The sequence below is a fragment of the Muntiacus reevesi genome, chromosome 1 (assembly GCF_963930625.1).
Source record: "Muntiacus reevesi chromosome 1, mMunRee1.1, whole genome shotgun sequence".
Lineage (NCBI taxonomy): Eukaryota > Metazoa > Chordata > Mammalia > Artiodactyla > Cervidae > Muntiacus > Muntiacus reevesi.
This window is the reverse complement of record NC_089249.1, coordinates 215,345,100-215,369,115: the sequence shown is the minus strand read 5'-3', so window position 1 is coordinate 215,369,115 and position 24,016 is coordinate 215,345,100. Positions and strand designations below refer to the sequence as shown.

The 24,016-nt window shown below is 43.1% G+C and overlaps 1 protein-coding gene across 2 annotated transcripts in view; it reads right to left on the bottom strand.

The window, feature by feature from the left end:
* Window positions 1–319: 319 nt before the first annotated feature.
* The window catches only part of SEMA6A (semaphorin 6A), a 129,875-nt gene continuing 106,178 nt past the window's right edge, over window positions 320–24,016 (bottom strand). For both annotated transcript variants that reach the window (XM_065918229.1, XM_065918230.1), the window contains one exon: window positions 320–4,561. In XM_065918229.1, the coding sequence (XP_065774301.1) occupies window positions 3,357–4,561 (1,205 nt within the window). In that variant the 3' untranslated portion in view covers window positions 320–3,356. The remainder of the gene's footprint in view (window positions 4,562–24,016) is intronic.

Genomic DNA, 24,016 nt, shown 5'->3' with positions numbered 1-24,016 from the left:
ATGTTTGATGATGAACAAGCCCATAAAAAGAAAATGCATAAAATGAATCGAGGGAGTCAACGTGTGCTCTGCCTTTTAATTACTGGTGGCTTCTGCTCCAATCCTGCTCCGGGCTGGGTGCAGGCAGAGAAAGCACATCAATAATTTGGGGAGCAGGGTGTGGGTACTGCAAACAAATGGGTCTAACTACATTGTGATTTGTGCTTTGGAAGCCAGATAGAGATGGAAAGAGAAGCATCCTAGCCCAAAAGGGGAGGGGTGAGAAAGGAGGAAATTACGAGATAAATAAAAGCATTCAGGACACAAAAGAGAATGCAGAACAGTCTTGTTTTATTACTTTTAAGTAATAAAGAGCCTTTTCCTTGCCTTTTTGTCTTTTTTCCCTTTTTTTCTATTCTTTTTTCTTTTTTACAACATACATTAAGTCATGAATCAGATGTTAGGGGATGTGTAGATGGAAGGAAAATTGGTGACATCACAAGATTTTTACAACTTTACAACAAATATAAATCTGAGTTGGCTGCATCTACCAGTGTCTAGCAAGGGTGGAGAGCAAAGGCACACTCAGGTTTAGGGACCCTCCCCCCACACGCTGTGGGGACAAAAGGAAACAGGAAAAATACTTCAGTGCAGAAGACCACCTCAATACCTGTGGGCATGTTAGGGTTAACACCATGAGTGATGGGCTGTGGGAGGCAGACACGGGTCTCTGTAACACAGCTGACGCATTGATGCCCGCACATGGGAACCAGACAGAGCGGGTGGGTGCGGCACCTCATTTCTACTGGGAGTGAAGCTTGGGGAAGAAGGCAGCAGGGTGATCTATACCCATCATCTTCCTAAGTTCCCCATTTCTGAAGAAAGTAGACAGAAAGAGACAATATCTCTCTTTGCAGTGAAGTTTCATGGTTTCAGGGCACAGAGTTCACAGGGTGTGAATACGGATTCCATTAACAAAACAAAACAAAAGCATAACAACACAAGAACAACAAAAACCTATCCCAAACAAGAGCAAAACTGAAGGGGTGTCTGGAATAAAAAGGTCATGCATGTGTTCTGGCTACACACCTGGGTCTCACTCTGATTATGGAGGTACCACTCTTCACTAGCCAATTCAGTTATTCCCGATTGTCTTTTTCAGAAGTTTTCTTTTTAAGACAAAACTAAACCCAGAGATCAAACTGGAAATGAAAACGAGACAAAGAGACCACCAGATATACTGTTAAGCTGTTTAAAAAAACAATAACAACCAACAACAATGCTCAGTTTACAGTATGTTGACAATTCTTTGCAATAGAGTAAACAAAAGTCCCATGTGTGTGCGTGAGCTAATGAAAACCAAGGGGAAAAACACACACCCCACCCCCTCCCCCTACAAACAACAGCCACAAAAGGATAAAGAAATAAAAAAAAAAATTAAAAACCCTTTGCCCCAGTCAACGTTTTTGCAGCATCCATTGCGGTTGGCCTTATTCTTGGAGTTACTCATTAATCACAGCAGGGACCAGCCTGCCTGCATCTATTTCCATGTTATTTCTTTGTGTGCATTGCGCGTGTGTGCCTAGCACATGGCTTGGAGACGACCCCCAGGTGCCTGCCCAGCCTCACACAGTGTCTTCTGGCAGTGGACACAGCGGAAATGAGGACGTTAGTCCCTTTTCTGCTGGCTAATGAGGACATCATCATGTTGAAATGATCTGAGAATACAAGGGAAGCAGGGAGCTCTGGAGGGAGAAAGGGGATTTGCCACCCACAACACTGGGATCCATGCTTGGCAGCATGGCCAAAGGGTGGTTGGAGTTGGCACCACTGGATGGAAGTGTGAATCGGGCTGCGGTGCTGCCCGGCTCTCCTATAACCATCACGACTGCATCCTTCTTCCCTCAGCTGGATGCTAATCTTCCAGAGGACTGCAGTGGGGGTGGGGGGAGGGAGGATCAAATAAATATCTGCATTTATTTCAAAAGGGGGAAAAGATTATCATAATGACAGTTTACAAGTGTACACAACTCAGGGTGTAAGGCACAAATTTACATGTGGAAAACAGGCTATTCACAGATGTAACCCCACGAAAAACCTGTGTGATCAAACCATTAATTTATGCAAGGTAGCAGCCAGCATATTAATTAGTTCACACCATTGGTAGATTTTGTTTGCTGTCTCACATGCAAGGTGAAATGAGATGGTGTTTCACAAGCTGGTGCCTTCACAGAAAGTAGGAACCCTTGACAAAGCTATGTTGGCAGCAATGGGCCACGAGGTGCCATTCTCAAAGTTCCTCTCCTGGTTGCTTCAGAAGTTAGGATCTGGAAGGACTTTTAAACAAATTATTCTTTTGCATGTTATAGGCCAGGGACCTGACCAGAAAATTAAGCTGGTAGATTTAAATAAATATTCCCCTCTTTTTTTTCTTTAGCTAGAGATCAGACAGTCCAAACACAAAGCTCAGAATTCCAGCTCCGACTTATTTACTCAGTGAATTTATTGTAAAAATAAAGAAACTCAATTATTCCAGTTAATGGATTTCACGTTAAATAGTTTTAACTATCAAGGGGGCTTTCTGAAGAGCTAGCTGTTCAGAGGATGGTATGTGGAAGAGTCCTTTCCTTAAGGAAAAAAAAATGTGAACAATAAATAAAGAGTTACTTGCGTTAACGGTCACGTTATTTCATTAAAAGAGAGGAGCAGAAATCTATGACATAGTTGCCCAGCATGGCATTCATCTGTTATAACAGAAAGCTGTAACTGGTGGGCATTTCACAGTATCTGCGCATAGTAAACTTCTGCCATTGTTAAAGTCTGAGTTAGAATTATCAATGAATTCTTTTTTTTTTTTGTCTTTTTAATTCTCATTTTTAAAAAAAATGTGTTGCAGGTGGGAACGCTAGCCCAGTGGGCAGCGCCCCGTGCAGTCATGGACACGATGTTGCCGTTGCTATCCACACGTGTGTGTGTGTGTGTGTGTGTGTGTGTGTGTGTGTGTGTGTGTGCACGCGGGCGTGCAGACGCACACGGTGGGCGTGGGTGGAGGGATGGGTATGTGTGCTTTTGGCTCATGTTGTGATGCTGATTGCAGTCTTTCGTGAGTCCAACCTGTTGCAGGGCGTGGGGGAAGAGTGAAGGAAGAGAAATGGAGGTGAGTCCCGCGTCGCGAACCTTCACCGAACCGCACGGCCCAATTGTCGACAGTCCCTTCCCCCCGCTGCGTCCCAGGGAGGGACTCAGAGTCCCGGGCGCCGCCGCGGCCGTCCTTGGTCGGGTGGGTACTCAGCCATGGAGAACCTTGCCGAGCTGAGCGGGCGGGCGCCTCGCCGTTTCCTGCTGGTTCGACACCTGCCCCCTCCCCACCCCGGGGATTATGTACACGCGTCGTTGGGCTTCATGGATGTGGAAAGAGGGGCAAAGGAGGGTTTGGGGGGCACGTCCGGCTTTAGCGAGGGCGTGCGCTTCAGCCCCGCCCGGGTCAGTGAGTTGTAGGCGCTGTTGAGGCTGGGCTGCCTCGACACAGTCACGGCCTGGCCTGAGGGCTGCGGCGAGCTGTGCGCCTGGATGGAGTCCACCCGCTGTGGGGCGGGGGGCGGGTTATCTCCCCGGCCAAAGCTCTGGTTCCTGGAGAGGTGGGAGGAATTGGAGGAGTTAGTATTGTTTCTTTTGAGGGTGGCGGCCTGATGGCTTCTGGTGAGCGAGTTCGTGGGGTAGCTCCTCTTATAGTCCAGCCCGTAGGACGAGGAGGGGCGCATCTCCAGCCGCTTGCTCAGGCCGTTCTGCGACAGGGAGGCCCCGGGAGGGCCCAGGGAGGCCTCCCGCTGGGGGACTTTGGGAGGCAGGCTGTCCAGGTTCTCCACCAGGTTCACCCCGTGGTTGGGACTCTTGCTGCTGAGATGGTCCTTGATGGTCTTATACTCCAGGGTGGCCGCCTGGTCCTCCAGCGCCATCGGCGCCACCTCGCTCATTTTGGGCTGGTCAACGTACTCGTGCTGGTAGCTCTGCCGCGTGGTGGGCAGCACGACCACGCTGGGGATGTGGCTGGGGGAGGCCCGCAGGGGCAGGTCCGTGGGGATCACCGGGGAGCCCATGGGGGGCATGTCCTTGGTGCAGGCGTTGATGAGGTTCTGATTCCGTTCCCACTCGCGGCTGCCGCGGCTGGGCTTGCGTTTCTGCTGCAGCGTCGGCGTGGACTCCGGGGTGGGCAGGGCGGCCAGGTCCAGGTGGTGCTGATCGGCCTTGATGAGCATCTTGGCGGTGTTGCTGGGAGTGGCGAGCTTGCCGTTGTGCATGAGTGGCGTGAGGATGGCCTCTGGCTTGGGGTCTTTGGACTGGGTGTCCCCGAAGAGGCCGCTTAGCTTGGTGACGCTGCTCATGGAGCCGCGGCGCGAGTGGGTGAGCTCTTTCTCCTTGCGCTGCACGGAGGACACGTCTTTGCGCCGGTGATCGCAGACGCAGTAGACGATGATGCCCGAGAACACGGCCCCCATGACAAAAGCCAGAATGACCGCGATGGCCAGGAGCGTGACAGGAACGAGCTGGTCGTGGCCTTTGAGATAGCTCTCCCGAATCACTCCTGCAAAAGACATCGCATATGGTGTGAAGAAGTGAGAGCAGACCCCGAGGCTTAATTTTGTTTGGCATTCACCCTGTTAATTAATAACAGTAATAAGTGACAATGGCACCTCTGCAGAACTTGTCTTTGAGGCTCCCTCTTGCCAAACATGAACTCGTTAATCCTCCCCGCCCCACCCCCCAGGATGTAAATAGACTTCCCTTATTGTCTTCTTTGTGTTTTGAAAAGGTGCATTCCGCTCTTTTCAAGTATGGGCTCTTTCTAAATTGGTTCAGTCCGTGGAATATGGCAGCTTTTTTCCTTTCCAAAATCTAATCCTCTTTCCCTTTTCATCTTTTTTTCAGTCTTCCCCATCATAAAAGTGCCAGTGAGGTATTTTGAGTCTGGAGAAATAGGCAACACTTTTATGCATGTTAAATGAACAAATGGCACACTGCTCCAGGCTTCCAGGGAGTTCGCTGATGACTGACTTCCTGGTGGGCCCCAGGCTCTGTCTGGAGAACAGCTAGGTTAGCATTTCAAGCAACCAGGAGAAAGACAGTGGGTATCATTTATATAAAGCCCATAGATTACAAATGTTTATGCTGATTTTGCATCACTTCTCCAAAAACAAACAAAAAAACCCATGTAAAAAAACTCAATTTTAGGTAAATATGTTGAATATTTGAATGAAACTCTTCCTCTACTTGAGGTGAAAGAATATTTCAAAGTAGAGACCATTTGGGGTCCTGTAGTGGGTTTGAGAAGTGTCAGGTCTCATTATTACAGCTAGAGTTTGCTGTCACGGTGATATTCTTCAGCAGAGCTAATCGCTTCAATTTAATAAAAATTATGTGACTCTGCCTGTCAATAATCTTACACTACATTAACCAAGATGCTGTGTTTCTGAAGAAAGTGACTTTCCCTGTTCCTGCTTAATCAGCCACCAAGCTGAGAGACTCTAATCAAATGCAAACACCGAAGCTTTTATTTTTTAATGCCAAGTGAGAATACACATCACAATTGTCAGATCTTAAGTGCTTGATGCAGTAGCTGAAAAAATAAAATCTCAAATACCTCAATTCCTGCCTCTGGAGAGTGAAAGAACATGAATACATTAGAGGCTTTAACATGAGCTGAGGAAATGTAAACATGTTCCTATTATGGAAATGATAGTAAGACAGAAAATGTACCTTCTCTGGTCTCAGGAGACACATTTTTCATCAACTAAATCAACTCTTTCTGGAATATGTTTAATGTATTTTACTGGCAGATATCAGTAGTACAGAATGAGAATAAAATGCAATAAAAACCTCTACCCTTTCCCAAACCCACAACACACAACTTCTGTTGAAGCTCTTTCACTTGTGTGCGACACCCGAGACCCTGAGGAAATGCAGCTTTGTCATGGGGTTTTTCTGTTAGAATATTTTGATTGGTGAAGCGATGGTTTTTAAAACTCAGAAAACTTGGCCTGGAGAAGAAAGCATTCTCTTTCTCTTTGTGCACTGTCCTCATCCCCTCAATCGTGACATCACAGTTGGTTGCTGTGTAAACGACTGTCCTGTGACAAAGGATTGCAACTGCAGGTGGGGGGATAAGTATTAGAGAATCAGCAAATATCTCTTGAGAAACAAAGATTCTGTGATTAAACAAATGCCCTTGGTGTTGAAGGGCAAGGGAGGAAACTCACCCAGGGAAAATACGGTCAGACACGGACTAATTTCCAAATGTGACACTTGTCAAATATTTCACGATTTATCTTCATGAACTTTTAAAGGGTAGAAACTGAGAGGCAAAAAACCAGCAGGAAATTCAGCTAAAACTCAACACCTTTTTAGGTTGTGGAGCTCCCCAAACAGTGGGGTGTCTTGCATCCAAATATGTTTTAATACCAAGGAACTGTGCTAATGAGAATTCCTTCCTTAAATTTGCATTTCCTTGTAATAGCAACCAATTTTCTTTCAACTTTGGTTTTGCATGGTGTTCTACTGAACATCATTTTTAACCACCTACATATGATGGCACAGAAATGTACACCTGTGAATAAAGTGGGCTTAATTTCGCTTATTGACTTGGTGATATCAGTGGACTGTAACACAGGCTAGGCCCCACCCAATACAGATATTAGGTAGATTTTTTCATAGCGGTGGGCATTTCTTGGGTCCCTTCTGGCAACTGTATTTATGGGGGCTCCCCAATAAATTCATACTTGTGATAGGTAGTGATCTATAATTGACTGTCAATTTACAGTTTAAATGACCAGGATCGTAGAATAAGTAGAGCAATCCATTTGTTTCATTTATTGTTTAATTGGGAAAACTGCAAAATTGTAAAGTATATACATTGCTTCTTAACTTTGCTTTTAGTTCCCAAATAGCCTTTCATGTCTGAAGGTCCTTAACTATCTGAGTCTCAGGGACCCCATTTGCTCTTTCACTTGGAAAAACTTTTAGTGCATGACATTTGAGTTCAGGTTCTGACCTTTGAGAAAAATCGTCTCAGACAGCTTTCTTTGGCTCATTTTGTTATGTAAACAGTGTCTTTAAAAACCTTTCTGCATTTCTTGGGCTTTGAGATAGCTACCTTGAAACAGGTGGCTTCCCTCCTCTGCTTGTGCAAATTCAGAAAGTTAGAAACAGATCAGAGATTAAGTTGAAAGCAGAGTCAAGAAGATAAGATGTGAAAAGTTATTTTTGGAAGATGCCTTCCAAACTTAAAGCTTTCTGATTATATCATGAGAAAAGGGCAAAGCAGCATCTGTGGAAATGATTGAATCAGCTTTGTACAGATGGTCATTGTGAAGACTTGAACACACCAGACCTGTCAGTCAGGCTGAGGATAGTGTAACACTAGAGATTGCCAAAGGGCTGGAGTTTTAGGCTCCCACTTACTGCTGGGTGACCATTAAGCAAGTGACAATATCTCTGGGCCTCAGTTTTTCCATCTGTAATGTGGGGTGAACACCCTTAATCTTAATGCCTTACTGAGTAGTTACAACAATCAGTTGAAATAATGATAAGAAAGAGCTTCAGTACAGCAGTCTGCTGGACACATCTAAAGATCAGAGGAAGCCACCAAAGAGAGATGGAGGTTTAGTAGCTCACGGAGAGCTTAAGAGTGACAGTCACAGCTTAGCCATGAGATTCCATCTGCTTTGGGTCTCCCAGAGGAGGGGTAGATGTGTTCTTCCCAGCTCCAAACCCTGGGCTGTGCAAATGTTGTCAAAAGGTTGATATTCTGAGGCAACATCAGGGAGCATGTACCTCTGTTTCAGGATCGCCTGTAGGCCCTGAGTTTTGAAATAAGTAAAACAACAACAGTGGGAAATGTTGAGCAAAACACAGTGACTATATTAATAGTTGGGCTTCCCAGGTGGCGTTAGTGGTAAAGAACTTTCCTGCCAGTGCAGGAGAGGTAAAGAGATGCAGGTTTGATCTCTGGGTTGAGAAGATCCCCTGGAGGAGGGCTTGGCAACCCACTCCAGTATTCTTGCCTAGAGAATCCCTTGGACAGAAGAGCCTGGTGGGTTACAGTCCATGGGGTTGCAAAGAATCTGACATTACTAAAGTGACTTAGGATGCATGCATGTTAATAGTTAGACTCCTAGTGGGGTAATAATCCTACAATCAGCTCCGTGAGGGTAGGGTACATATTTTATATGCATTTATAATCCTCACATCCCCAGGGCTCTTGGTCGGGCACTTACTAAGTATTAAATAAACTGGTTTGCAACACATTTAGAGACAGCTTTTAAATAGACTTCTAAACTTGGTGGGTCATCTGTGAAGTGATTTGCTTCTGAAATCACAGAACTATATCTCCAATAACAATATAATCATACTAACAACCATTAGATGAAAGAAATCTATAAAGGTGCTCAATATGTATTCAAAATAATAATAGGATAAACTATTTTTAAAGTAAAAAGATATTTGTTCTGGGATAATTCCAAAAGAGAGGATGAAGGTAAATGGGTTATTTGCAACAGCTGAGTGCACCAGCGAAATCAGCTAATACAAAACCAATGCCTCTTTGCAAAGGGCTCAGGGTTGGGATTGGAGGAACATGATTGCTTCAGGAGTGGCAGGGAAACCCTAGGCAAGTGGAAGGGCCTTTGTAGGGTGGTGCCTTTTCCATCCTGGGCTGTTGGAATACCTTCCTCTACCAACCCCTGGGCCTTCTGCTTTCACTGGTTGAAAATGGGGCATTACTAAAGAAAACAGTATCTGAGAAACCCTTTGCATTGATTCATTAACCGCCAGCTATTTCTCACCAGTCATGAGGTGCTAAATGGTTATTCTTTCCACCTTCCTATTGCAGGAAGCTAGACACACAATGGCTGAAAGATTTCTCTGAAATCATGCCTTAAATTGGCAGAACTGAGAAAGAATAGAATCTCCACTTTTTTTTTTTTTTTCCTGAGCTGAGAGAGGTTTCAGAGGCTGCTGGAAGGAGGTCTCAGAGGGGCAGTGTGAAGCTCTTTAGAGGCTGAAAAGATTATGAATAACCCCACCCTCCAGGCCCTACAATATGTAATTCACAATAAGAGCAGTTATAAATGGCAAAATAAGAGGAAACCCAACACAGTTCTGATTTTTCCTGTGATGACAATGTCCATGCACTTTGAAATGTCAAAAATCAAGTTCCTTATTTAAATAATGGTTTTTGGTAGCTCAGAGATTGTCTACCATTGCCTCTAGTCTGCACAGGATGCCCAGTGCCAGGCTTGGGAACAACATGCCTCAGAAACGATACTTTCCTAACCCCGGCTGGATTGTGATGTTGTTGGTGCCTTGACCGTCCTCTCCTGGACTAACAAGGTTTTTACCAAATGCACCTTGTGGCTGCCTTCAGCAAACAATTACAGAGCATGGACGAAAGTCCCTTGGTGGGTTTTGGGGAGACAAAGATGAAGGAGGCCCAAAGTCTGTGATTCAGGAGGGGAGAAGGCAGGTGCGCACACATGAACTGCATCCAAAGCCCAGAAACATCACGAGATGATTGCTTCTACCTAATATGGATGGGCAAAGGCTTTATATAGGAGCTGACGTTTGAGCTAAGTCTTCAAGTGCATGGGATGTCAACCCAAGTAGAGAGAGCAACAAGAGCCAAGGCATGGAGGGGAGGAAATGGAATGGCCAGTGGTCCAGTTGCCTTCTAACCTCTTAGCTCTAGGCACCACCTTCCTTCTGCATTCTCATTGCTTCTGGGCTTTCACACAGGCTGTCCCCTCTGCCCAGAAAACCCCTACTCACCTCCCAGCCCTCCGACCTCCTTCAGGTCTCAGATGACATGAAGAAACTGTCTCCAGTTCCCTCAAGCCAGTCTAGCTCTTCCTTCTGTTAAGGGTTCCCAGACCTCTGCCCCTCTCTCTCCTAAAGTCATCACTCTTATGATGCTCTGTTTGTTTTTTACACCTAAATTGCTCCAGACAGCTCCAGGAAGGAGAGATTTCTGCTCTGCTGCACCCCCAGGCATCCAGGTGCTCAGTAAATGGCTGTTAAATAAATAGTAAATGATTGCATGACTGAATGAGTACTTGGAGGGGAAGGTAGGAGTGAGAGCTGAACCCCATTTGGAAGCAGGCTGTGAAAAGCCTTGAAAGTCTGAAGAAGATGTTTAGAAGACATGGCCGTTTTGGAAGGGAAATTACTGGTTAATTTACCTGTGATTTCAAGGGTCTTCTTGCCTGAGAAAGCTGCCTTTTCAGCTTATTCTGTTCCACACTGAATCCATTATTGAGGAACTACAGGCTTCAAAGAGTCAGTACCTTTGCATCAAAAGCACAGCCAGCCTACTTGAATTTATTATCACTGTTATTAAAATTAAGACTTCGTCTTCAACTCTACTTATCCCCCATACCATACAGACGTGGCTGGGAGATGTTACCTGTCCTATCAAAAAAATGAAGCCAAACAGACAAAGAAAAATACGTTTACTCTATTTCACCTATTAAACTAAGTACCAAAGGAAAAGCCTTACCCATCCCCGCGCCAGTTACCTTGCTAAGTACAGGAGAACTTTTACCGCCAGAACCTTGAAATGGTTAAGTGCACACTTTCCCCTCTCACCCCTGTTCACTGGACTGCCTGTTTCGGAGCTGCTGTGATATGATGGATGTGTCTGTCTCTATAGTGAAGTGATTAATAGGCATCTGTGTGAAGCGGGCCCGGTGACCACAAAGACGACAAAGCCTCTCTGTGTCCTTTAGAGAAATATGCAAAGGCAAAAAGCAGGATGGACATTTCCTCCACCAGCGAGCCAGAGCGGGGTTCGTGTTGGGCCTGAAAGCTAAGAAAGATGGCAAGATACCAAGAAAAGCTCTGGAGTGGGATCCCCTAAAAATAGACTCTTGCTTCTGCTTTATAGTAAGACAAGCCTGTAATTTCCTTGAAATCCTCATAACAACTTGGGTGAATGGAATCCAACAACCCAATTTTTCTCGTTTGAAAATCTTAAGTGCACCAAAATGCCAGCCTCAGAGTCCTGCAAGGCAGCATGAATGAATGAACGAGTCACGGGCCAAGCATCGCGGCCGCTAACCACAGAGGACCCGCTGTAATCCCTGCTAAGAGAGAAAAAAACAAATAGGGGAAAAACCTAACTGCAGATAATTTATTCTCAGAGCCACACCCCGGCCTGTGGAGATGACCACACGGAAAGTGCAGGGGGAGCTCTCTGTGGTTATCTCGGCAGGAAGCAGCCTTCTCCTAGTCTTACACGGCATAATGTGAACCAGATGGTTTAGGAATAAACGGAACCGCCAGCAGCCATGGAAATGGGCTCAGAGTGTATAACTCAAGCTTTCCCTTTTGCTTTTATTTTCAAATCTTTTTTTCCCCCCCTGGCAGACCAAAGATTAGGTACTGGAAGGGGCCATGGTCTGTCTTCCAGAGGTATGAAGTTAATGACTGACCACGCCACAGCAGAGACAGCTTCCTGGCTGTTTAATATCCTCAGTTTAGAAGCTATTTTAAAACTCCCATATTGAAATGATGCTGCCTGTGGTCGTCTGCGGATGAATCCACTTCCAGTCCTATCACCTCTGAAACTGATGCATTTTGATTTGTTGTGGGGATGCCATTGTAGGAAGAACAGGGAGGATGAGCGTAAAACTTCATTTTTCCCTCCTGCCAGTGGGAGGACTGCACCCAAGGCGGAGATGAGGCCTAGAATGGGGGTCATGATCAGATCATTTTTAAAAGCCATGCTTTGGAATGTTGACCTGTGGTTCCATGTGTTGAGACTGTCACTGTCTTTGTAAAGGTAATGACTATTTCAGATGGGTCAAGTTTTAAGCAGAATTTTCATGGTTTACTTTCTTTCTTTTTGAGGTTTGCTTTCTTAGAAGACTGGAAACCCAACATCTAAAGTTTTGGAAACCAGACAAGGCATTTCTGTTTTCCAGCTTCCCGGTTCCATCTTCCTTTGCTCTCTTAAGAGACATCAAAGCTACAAAATAAGGAAGTAGATCGTCTTACAAAATTGTGGAATTTGGGTCATTCTTTGGGATTTTTTGCAGCATTCTGATTTTTTTCCTGTGCAATGCAAAGATAAAACAAATTTGAGGAAACACGTTTGTTTAAATACTCTTAAACTTACTGTTGAGGAGATAGGTTTGTTTGAATACTCTTAAACTTACTGGGAATATAGTTCATGAAATCTGGGTTATAGATGAGTCTGGGTATTATTGGCTAAGAATGTAAATCTTGAGATCATAAAGACCTGGGTATCAGTCTTGGATCTATAACTAACTAGTTGTGTTCCTGGGCAAGTCACTCAATTTCTTTAAGCCCCAGTAGTATTGACTATGGGATGGCTGTTGTGGATGGATTAAATAGATTGAATTAAATAGGTGGATTTAATAGATTGAATAAACAAATTCATGTAAAGTGTTTGGCACTGTGCAGGACACATTTAATGCTCAATTAATAATGTAAGGTGAGTGTTTCCAATTGACAAGTTACCTGCTTTCTGTGTGGGCCCAGATAAACTGTTTTGATGCAACACTTTGTTTGAGTTCGTGTGTTAGCCAAGAATGTAGAAATAAGGATTTAAAAATACAACATAAATACAACAAAATCTTGGAGAGTGACCTTAAATAAGATAGCCCATACAATTTGAAAAGTGTCCTAAATTAGGGTTACTCGGTATTAGTAACTTGTTAGAAATACAAATCCTTGGGTCCTACTTGAACTTTTGAATCAGAATCTCTGGAGATTGGGTTCAGAAATCGTTCACTAAAGCTTGAGAGGCACTGCCCTAAATGATAGGAATAATATTCCAGAGAACAACATCAAAGTGTTTCACTTTGAAGTCCAACCCCAGACAGCACTGAGGCAATGTATAGCCGGACTTCCTAAATTATTTGTAAAATAATAAAAAAAAAAATAATGCAATCTTCCTTGATGTTCACGAAAGTATGAATCTTTAGTAGATCTTGTGTATGACATTTTCTTGCAGTTGCCATATTTCTGACAAAGAATACAAAATTGATGTGATTTTATTGGCGAGAACAATACATGCCTAACACTTTCCCTTGGTACCTGACAAAAGCTTGACGTATGGCCTTAAACACTGTACCACTACTTCTGTAACAGAATCAACCCCTTCTGCTGGAGATAGAAGCTGCTGGGAAAATGCCCACCATCTCTTTATTTGCCCCACCATAAAGTCACAGGAATTTCTCATGCTTCCCATCTCTGTCCCAGGGGCCTTCAGTTAGTGGATAGTACTAGAGAGCCCAGCCAGGACTGGGTCTCAGGGACAGAGGAAAAAGAAGCTTGGTAGGAACGCGCTACCAAGTGACTGCATAGAGCATCCTCCTTTAAAGCTTGCATCCCATGTCACCTTGAAATCTCCTCCACTCAAACAATGCACAGCCATCAAGAGACATCTGGTTCAGGGGATCTTTTCCCCTACCTTGCCACGATCAGATAAGAGGATAAAAAACTCAGGAAGATTCTTTTCCTTTCTTTTCTGGATAGGAGTAGGGGACCTGAGCTCATGTTCCAGTCCTCAAATGAAGGTCCTGTTTGACAACAAACAGTGCACTCGGCAGAGCTTGGTGCTTACACATTCGCTGAGTTGAACTGAATCTGCAAACCCATAGAATTATATAAGACATTTTAAGTTACATTAAATTTCTGCTGTGTGCTTTTAAATCACAGAGTGCAAGACCCGTCAGCACTTAGGGTATATTTATTACCTTAACAAATGTCAGATGATTGTGTCCAGTGTTATCTATTATTTATGAATAACAAGAGGCTGCAGGACTGGAAATGACAGGCTCTAATATGTCCAAAAGGTTAGGCGTAACGCAGTGTGCTGCCCTGTAAATTTCTTGACATCATTTTCTCTCCTAATGAGCGCTGTCTGTGGTGATTGTACTGAACTTCCATTATCTCTATACAGTTCCTAATGGCTGCGCCTGCCTTCAGTGAAGAAATCTAATTGCTGATACATATTTGAAAAAGAGTGCATATTTTTTAAAAACACAAATTTTAAAAATAATTGCAGTGGGAAATTCCTATTGTCCCATTAAAAAGGAATCTCTTTACAAAGATAACACCCAGCTGTAGACTTATAAGAGCTTAAGAAATACTAATTAAGGATGACAAACCTTCATACCACTCGTAATTGGCTTTCTGACACCAATGAAGAGCCCGTGTTCTCTGTACCCAATATATGTGAATTTATCCAACTGTGTTTCACTGGTTGACTCTAGAGTCTTTCTGTGACTGAAGTGCTGGGAGACTGATGTCTGATGGGGTTCTTGTGGGTCTGCTCAGGCCCGAAGCACAGTCCACATGCTTGGCAGGACTTTACCTATTATGACTTGCATAGCCTGTGTCTCCCTGCAACCAGCAAGTGGATACAGCACTTCCATCCTCTTTCCTTCTACAGAAATGGCATGAATTATGTATTCTGAGCAACTCTTGCAGCGTTTGAGGCCATTCTCATGTATAACGTCAAGAAAAGAGAGACTATCCTCAAGAAATTTCCCTGTTTCAACTATTTTGCCCTTGCTAGACTACTTTGTCTGTGGAGCAGTGAGGTTTGCAAAGTCAAACCTGTATGTAACAAGCATTTTTTTTTTTTTTACACTTCAAGAAACGAGGCTATCAGACAGTTTTGAGACAAAGCTAGTATTATTTTCCCATTAGTATACGTGCTCCAAAATATACACCGACTCTTCCCAATTTTATTGTGAGGACAAAACAAATTTTAGCTGAACACAGTGCAGTTGAGCCAATTAAAGAGCACATTTTTAACTACACCAGATGTTCAGTTAATATGATCATGCCTAACCTAGTCCCTGTAGTCCTTGAAAGTTCCATTAAGCTGTCAGAAAACTTTGTCATTTGTGTGTGTTTTTGTGCAAAAGATAGAGAAAGGGGGGAAAAAGACTGAAGGGAAAGGGTGGGGCAAAATGAATTCATGTCAAGGGTGATGTGGCTTAAAAAAGTAGCTACAGATTAAAGTAAGTAGCACTTTTAGAGGTGAATTGATTTTTTTAACACCCCAAGATTTAAGTTGCTGATTTTAAAATAAAAAATTAAAGTCTCTCTAATCACAATTTGAGTTCATTTTTTTTTTGAGAAAATGATATTAGGTGAAGATAAAAGGTTTAATTGGTATCTCTAGAAAAGAAAATTCAAATATTGGTATGCACTTTCAGGCAAGCAGGGAGACGAAACAGCTTTCTACATGGCTGACATTTAATTTCTTTTCTTCTACCCTTTCCACAATAATCTCATCAAGACCCCAGATAAATTTAGCAAGTTGTCAAGAGGATACAAAATTAATTAGATCAAATCTACATCTCTGCCTGTGCGGCTGAAGGAACAATTACAGCTACCCACGTGGGTATCCTGCCGCCCCACCCCCAAATGCCCATGCTCACAGGGAACCTTCCAGGTCGTCCAGTAAAGAGCCCAGTGCCTGGCCTGCTCACAACAGATCATTTTCCTTGGTGCCTCAGAGAAATGTCAGAGACTACCAATAGATTCCTTTTCTGGCAGGTGACAAGGAAATATTAATTTAGTAAAAGTTAGCATTGGCAGGTGGGTTCTTTACCACTAGTGCCACTTGGGAAGCCCCAAATGGTGGCACCCTGAATTATATTATCATTTCTTTCTCAGTCTCCCCGTGTCTCCCTATTTCAGAATCTGTTCTGGATGAAGTCTGAGTCTGGGGCTCAGCTTTACCTAGCACAGAGGTCTTAGTTTGGCATGGAACAGCTGTAGAAAATGCCAGTGATATGTAGAAAAACACTATAGATTCAAAACTGATGCAAAATTCCATTTCCCAAACATATTGTATATGTGTAATTAACAACCTATAGGACTGAATAATCAATTTATTATTTTTCTATCATCTGTCAGTCTCTTTGATCTCTGTATTTTCCTTCTTCCCACCCACTGCCTACAGGTAAAGCCAAAACCCCTGAGCGTGACTTTTAAGGCTGCAGACTAGCAGTTCAATCTCAGTTCCCCTTCTGACTTTTATGTGCCTCTCTGAACTCTCAGCCTTTGCCATGCCCCACTGCTAGTTGGGAGGCCACCTGTGGGTACCCCCTGCCAACCTGCAGGCTCCTTGCGTGCAGGGTCCGTGAATCAGGTCAGCCTGTATTGTAGCACTCAGCAGAAGGCTGCCATATAGCACATGTTTGCTGAAGGGTTTGAATGCATTGAGAAATGAAGGAAGGTTGCTGTTTGCCCTTTCTTTGAGACTAGGGTTGGTGGTTTAGTCGCTAAGTCGTGTCCGACTCTTGTGGCCCCATGGACTGTAGCCTGCCAGGCTCCTCTGTCCATGGATTCTCCAGGCAAGAATATTGGAGTGGGTTGCCATTTCCTTCTCCAGGGGATTTTCCCGATCCGGGAATTGAACCTGGGTCTCCTGTATTGCAGGCAGGTTCTTTACCAACTGAGCTAGGGTTAATGTTACCAAAGTGTATTTAAATTACTAGATCTTTGTGGCCTCCCAGGTGGCTCAGTGGTAGAGAATCTGCCTGCCAGTTCAAGAGCTGCAGGGGACTCAGGTTCAGTCCCTGGGTTGGAAAGATCCCCTGGAGGAGGAAATAGAAACCCACTCCAGTATTCTTGCCTGGAGAATCCTATGGACAGAAGGTTGCAAAAAGTCGCTCACGACTGAGTGACTGAAATGCATGCCTTTCTTTGCGACTAGGGTTAGTGTCACCATTATCACATTTTCTGTTAAATTAACTATGAAAATTTACTATTATTTTCTAGTGCTCTCTGGATTCTAGTTCATCTCCTTCAAAGTCATGGAAATGAGAAATGGAAAAAAAAAAGGCATCCATATAATTATAGAAGAAAAAAAAAACCCATGTAGTTACATAATAGTTATTAAAAACCTGAGGTTAAATTAAAATTAGAAACAGTGGTTTTAATCTTGCCCTTGTTTAGGAACAATTTGATTTCTGAGCCTTCTTCACTTAAAAGTGACACTTGAAAGCTTACTTTCAGTGATAATTTTTAAAATTACTCTAATATCCAAACACATATACAACTTTTAGTGATATTTCTCTGGAATTAGATATAATGAAAATAGTTTTTCCCAGAATGAAATTTTTACTTTAATTGCTCTTATGTAGGTTACTATCGACTTCCTAAGAGTTAGAGGGCAAATGTAGACTAGAGATTATATCTTATATACTTACTGAATAAAATATCGGCAGCCTCTTCAATAGAATTGCCAAGGTAGCAAATAAATATGCAGAACTCTTGGTTAAATTTCAACCTCAGATAAATAATAATGTTTTAGTGTAAGCATGTCCCATGAAAGAGGTGGGGCACACTTATACTAAAAAATTATTCATGGTTTCTCTGAAATTCACATTTAATGGGGGTACTCTGTATTTAAGGTAGCCACCCTACTCTTCCAACCGCAGCTGACGCACATCTATTGGTTACCCATAACTATTCTTCAGACTCACTCTAAACTTTTGGAGATTAAAATAGTTTCACAGAGCATAATAATAATGATAGCAAACCTTTATGGGGCAGCTATAGAACAATTTACAAATTTAAAACTATTCGAATGGACTGCATTTCATGAATTGTCTTTTTCTTTATCAGCAACAACGTGGATGCCAAATTTCTTATGAATTTTGAAGGATACCCTTCCTCTCCCTCTCAAAACCGGAAATAAGTGAACTCTTACTCAAAAGCATTGTGGGGAAAACAGCCACCGGTGCCCCATCTCTTAGTGTTCCCTGGCCCTAACCAGGCAGGCTCCCACCTGGTTGAGTTAGGTGTTGATTGTTAAGTGGAAGTGGGAGCCCTTTGTCTCACCACTGGCAGCCCCTTCCCCATCAAGCAGAACCTCTCTCAACCCCCTTTGCTTCCAAGACGGTCCTGTTCTATCACATTTAAAAATGGCTGTGATACTATAGGTTTTATTAATAAAAACTATGAAAATTACTGTGGAGTATTTTTTTTTTTGGAAATAAAGCTCAGAGTGTTCAAAAAGAGCCCAACTTTGTCAGCACTTCCACAAAAATTTTAAATATGAGTTCTGTACCAAAGACACCTCCTTTCCCTCATCGTCCCTGTCAAGTGATATATGACTGCTTATAATACTGGTACTGAAGGGGATGACTAAAGAAAAGGGGCTGGAAAACTGTTTCCAAGTCCTGTGTCCTTGATGTGTTCAGCCAAGTTGTCTTCAGTTGTCTAATATCTTTTTCTAAATCTGCTGTGCACCATTTTGCCTTGTGAACAAGGATAATGGTGGTCGTAAAGACTTTTTGGTGCATTTTTGTGTCTGTGTGTGCTTCATCTGTCTGGCGGTTTGATATTTCTTGGACAGGAACTCTGCCTATCTCTAGTTTAGCCTCTAACTCCTTATTGGCATCCAATACTGTGCAGTGGAGCCAGTAATAAATTTTGCTTGACGACTCCTCAGAAAACATTTTTGTTATGTTAATGTTACTGAAGAAATGGCAGAAAAAATTGCAGTCCAAGTTTACGAGTCAGGAAAAGAAGCTTATTTTTCTGCCTTTATTACCTTCATCAGCAATAATTTTCTCTGTATATAAGATCACCTGCATATGACTTGCTAGGAGCCAAGAGATCTCTTTCCCCATTGGGAGAAATGAGACGCTTTAAAACCTTCATCCATTAGATTTTAAGCATTGCTGTTCAGTCACTAAATCATGTCCGACTCTTTGCCACCCCATGGACTCCTCTGTGCTCCACTGTGTCCTGGAGTTTCCTCAAATTCTTGTCCATTGAGCCGGCGATGCTATCTAACCATCTTATCCTCTGCTGCCCCCTTCTCCTTTTGCCTTCAGTCTTTCCCAGCATCAGGGTCTTTTCCAATGAGTTGGCTCCTTGCATCAGGTGGCCAAAGTACTGGAGCCTCAGCTTCAGCATCAGGCATTCCAATGAACATTCTGTGTTAATTTCCTTTAGGACTGGACTGACTGGTTCGATTTCCTTGCTGTCCAAGGGACTCTCAAGGGTCTTCTTCAGCACCACAGTTTGAAAGCATCAATTCTTTGGTGCTTAGCCTTCTTTATGGTCCAACTCTCACATTTGTACATTACATGATTACCTGAAAAGTCATAGCTTTGACTATATGGACCTTTGTTGGCATTTTAAGCATTACAGATTGTTAAAATGAAGAAGCAATTGGGCTAGGCTTTGTTACCAAATACACTTTCTGAAAATGGGGTTTCTTAGTCTGTTCATGACGCAACACTGACTCCAGGGTTTGGAACTCACAGTAGGTAAAGTTTGAAAGAGAGAAAAGGGAAAGAAAAGGTCAAGTAAAGGTTATTGCAAGGCCAGCGGGATGCGCTGTAGCACAAGAGTCCTTACAGATCTCGGAAGAGTGGAAGTGCTAGAGGTAAACTGTCCCTGGGCTGCAATTAGGGAAGTAACGAACTGTCGTCTATACTTGGATGCTCACTGCTGGTCTGGAAAGCATCTCGCCAGATGCTTAACAAGCCTAGGATGACTAATTTCTTTTTAGTCTAAATCTATCATGCTCTCGATTCCTATTTGACCAAACTTCTCATCCCTAATCACAAAGCTCTGTAGTTGGAAGAGAAATCAGGAGAGCGCTAGGTCATATAATTGAGGCGCTCAGAGCCCAGCCAGTAGAAGGTAGCACCCTCATTTAATCTCGTTCTTCCAAATGCCAGAAGCACAGTTTTGGTGGTAGTTTAATCCTCACTGGACTCTGTTATTTGCTCCAAGGCAGAGTTCACCCACAGCTTAGTCATCAGCTAATAGTGCTGCAAATCAAGGAGTCTCAACTACAGTGTTATTTACTTTTAATATTTCTATATCCCTCTACTTCCTACATCAGCATTTACTTAGTATTTTATTTAAACTGCCTTTAAAATGTGTTTCAGGTGGAAAGTTTACATCATTATCATAAATGGGAAAAAGTGTCACTTTTCATAACTAGAAGGTAACCACAGAAATAAAATTGCACACACAGTTGCTAAGTTGTGTCTGATTCTTTGCGACCCCGTGGACTATAGCCCATCCATGGCTCTTCCATCCATGGGATTCTCCAGGCAAGAATACTGGAGTGGGTTGCCGTTTCCCGCTCCAGGGGATCTCCCTGACCTAAGATCGAACTTGAGTCTCCTGTGTCTCCTGCCTTGGGAGGTGGATTCTTTACCACAGCCACCTAGGAAGCCTCCAAATCAAATTAACTGAAAGCAAAACAGAGTTAGTTCCAGCTAGCTTCAGCTGCATGGCAAAGCCATCTAAAGCCTGTTCTTTCTTCTCAAAAGGATAGTGGTGAGTTTCAGGAGTTGTTAAAACACAAAACAGACTTTTGCATTGACATAATCAAGAAGATGGAAGGAGAAATAACAAGGGCATTAACTTTCCACCATATGATTTGGTATTGAAGGCCATGATGTCTGAGTCATTTAAATCATCTCTTTAAGATGTGACCTGTCCTCCTTGGAGGCTATGATGTACTTGAGGAATAAAGAATTGGCTGTAAAGAGGATTGTTGATAAACTCTATGATTTATGTAGCTCCATTCAGGATTGTTAGAAAGTGTGGACAGTATACTCAGCATCCTTTATAGGCCTTCTGAATCTTACTGGGATATTATTTCCCAGACTAAAAATTGCTTACAAAACAGCTTGTACATTGATTAAAATATATTCAGCATTTGCTGTACATTTTAGTTTAAATTATTCATTTGATCTCTAATTTAAATTCTGTTTCTACATATTTTCCTGGTCTGAATTGAGCACATCTTCGTGACTAAATATAATAATGTGATAATAACTTGTTTCAAAGATTTCCCAAAATATATATGCATACTACAGTTCTGGCATTTCCAATCCAATGGGAACATTTTTCTACATATCGACTATTTCATCAGCTTTCTGAGAGCTCACGAGAACTCTAGAAAATAAACTCTGAAGGAGATTTTCTTCTAATTTGTTTATTCCTGTGTCCTTGGGGCAGTGGTCCATGTGTCCACTGGACATTTATGCTCTGCAGCTCTCTTGGCAGAGCTGTCCATGGCTAGTCCCCTCACCTCTCTCGCAGTCTTCTTGGAAATCAGGTTTTAGAGGACTGTTACTTTGGGTCAGAAACGAGGCACAAGAGTGGCTATTACTTCTCACTATTGCTTAACCTAGAAAAGAAAGCTCTTATTTCTTTTGCTGTGGGAAGTGGGGGTGGGGTGGTGAGGGGAGACAAGCCAAATCTAAAAATAAACTGGATTTTCTTTCTTATTCATAGGTAATTAGAGCCTCTTTGTAACTACCCATTCCTACCTCAATGGTTAGAGGATGAATAAATAATATATATTTTTAAATGTGGCAAAACCAAGAAAGAAGTAGCCAGGGCTGCTTCTAATTTATCAGCTTGGTGATTAAAGGGCTGGCTTGTAGAGGCTCCAGACATCTAGGGAGCCAGAGATAAAACAGGGCAGTTGGCTGTGTTTTTTCCTAATGAATCTAGGGCTTGAAAGATATCGGGCAATTTTAAAGAAAAGCAACAAGGACAAGTGACATTAGACAAGGCCAGTAGGGTAATGAAGGGCAAGGCCAGTTACTGAGAGAGAAAATTACTTCATTTTCTGTGATAATGCTTCTGTGTGCTTCGCGGGTCTCTTCTCACACTTTGTTAGCATGACTGTATATACACGAACAGTGTCGGAACGCTCCCCCCCAGTGTAGAAGGAAAGAGCCTTGGAACGGTCCACAGAGGGGCAGAGGGCTGGCATCTATTATTAATATTTTGGAAAGGGGAGGCTGAACAATGGTAGCAGAAGAGGGTTAGATTGCAAGGTGAGGAACGGTGCTTTGACAGAATGTGGGGGACGCACAGAATTAAATCAAGACGAAAGACACAGCAAGGAAAAGAAAGAAAAAGGCAAGCAAACATACTCTGGAAATGCAGAACTGTTTGGAAGATGAGGGGAGACCAGGAAGGGACCAGCCCAGTGGTGCTCAGCATTTCTGCAGAGCAGAGCTCCGGGCTCATCTGCTCACTGGCTTTTTTTTCCCCCCAGCAGCCAAAGTAAAAAGGGCACCAGACACTTGATTCCTCTTCAGCTAACTGGTCAGCAGATACCATTTTCTGCTTAGCGGGGAAATGTGTGGTATTTTAGAAACAATTCCAGAGTATATTTAGCTCCTAAAGCCAGGGCACACAAATGTCACATTCCCATGAGACAATTGGCCCAGTGAAAAGAGGACCCACCAAAGGCCCGCAGAAAACCCACGAAACTCGCGCATCCCAGGAGATGCTGCACGCACGGATGTGACATCATTAAGGCGCCCACATCAGGGAATGGAAAGAAGCAAGGGGATCACAGATTGGGTCAAGTTAAAGGACGTCATCATGAGTCAGAAAAGAAACAAGACTTTTCCAACAGAGTCACGCCATCACCAAGTCATACCACACAGCGCTTGGCAAAACCAAAGAAAAGTTGGAAATAAATCATGAACATTAAGTTGGAAATAAATCATAAACATTCAACAGAAAAAAAAAAAACACACTTCAGAGCAAAATGGAAATCAAAATCATAAAAAATCATGGCAAAAGGAACATTAAGCTACATCACTTTTTTATTTTTTAACTTTCGGCATAACAACTCGTTGTCGTTGCCCCATCAAATACATAATCAGTTGTCAAAAAAATGAAGCTCCAGTTTGACAGGGCAAGGCAAAGAGCTAATAGCACAAGAATAGTGATCATGTTAAACACCCATGCAATCACCTCTGCCACCATTGTTTGACAATCTGTAGACTGCTTCCAGCTTTGTCAATATTCATAATAAGACCCAAGAGAATTAACAATGCCGAATTTTCAAATGATCTGTCAAAGTGTTAATTGGACTCTTTGATAACCTCCATCCCCCGGGAGAGTTAACGACTGGAGAAAATTCTCGCCATCCGTCTCGGGGAAGTGAGGAGGAAATGACTATAACCAACTGCTAGATATTTGGTTGACATATTTAATGCTTTACTGGAAAGGCTGTTTGGTTTTTCAGAAAGTCGCAGTGGGCAAACACAATGTGATTTTTACTGTGTTGTCTCTCCTTGAGTAGTCGGCCAAGACTAACACATCTGTAGTCGGGAGCCACACAAAACAAATAAAGGCACATGTTAGGGCTGGTATGGCCTGCGGAGATAGTTCTGCCCTGACACAAATGCATCTAGTGCTGTCTTGAGATGGTGAAGAGCAGGGATCCCACCAACTTAAGTGGCTGCCGAGACACCAGCTTCTTTGAAAAAAAAATACTGGGGCAGGACATACTAGCAGTAAGAAGTTACAGGAGAATAATAAAATCGATTAAGGGGGTAAGTTAGCAAGTTAAAAGGGCTGCATCGTCCCACGTGGGCTTGGCATGTAGCGGCTGAGTGTACAGCATTCTCAGAAGAGGAACCGCCAGAAAAAAAAGGATGAAAATTTGGCATGAGTCTGCCAAGCAAACATTCTCTAAAAGCAGAGATGGAAGTATGTATACAGAAACCTGCGGGGGAGGACACGACAGAGCCTGTCTTCCAAAGGTCACCAGAGCTGGTCTGCCCTCGACACTCAAACCCCCGCTTGGATGAAACTCTTGAAAACATATAGAAGTAAACAATGCTGAATGGGGAGAAACAGCTCGCAACATAACTGAGCTTTTCAGTCTCTGATTTACAGGACTGTTTTTTGGACAAGTAAAGGCCTCTTTGGTTGCAGCTGCAACTAAAGTAGGATGTGTTACCAGAAGCAGCAAATGGCGAGAAAAGAGATGACATTTCCTGTCTCTAGTCTCTAGCAAAGAAAGCCGGGGAGAATTTAGGACAGCTCACAGTAGAGTCCCTTTCATTTAGCGTGGCTTCCTTTCCATTTTAAATGCATAGCAATTCTGCTTGATTAAATAACATATTTTTTGTTTTAGCTGTTGTCCTCTAAGGGCGATTAAGTGCATCTCAGAACCTCGGCTCTGTTCAGATTCAGCCCCATG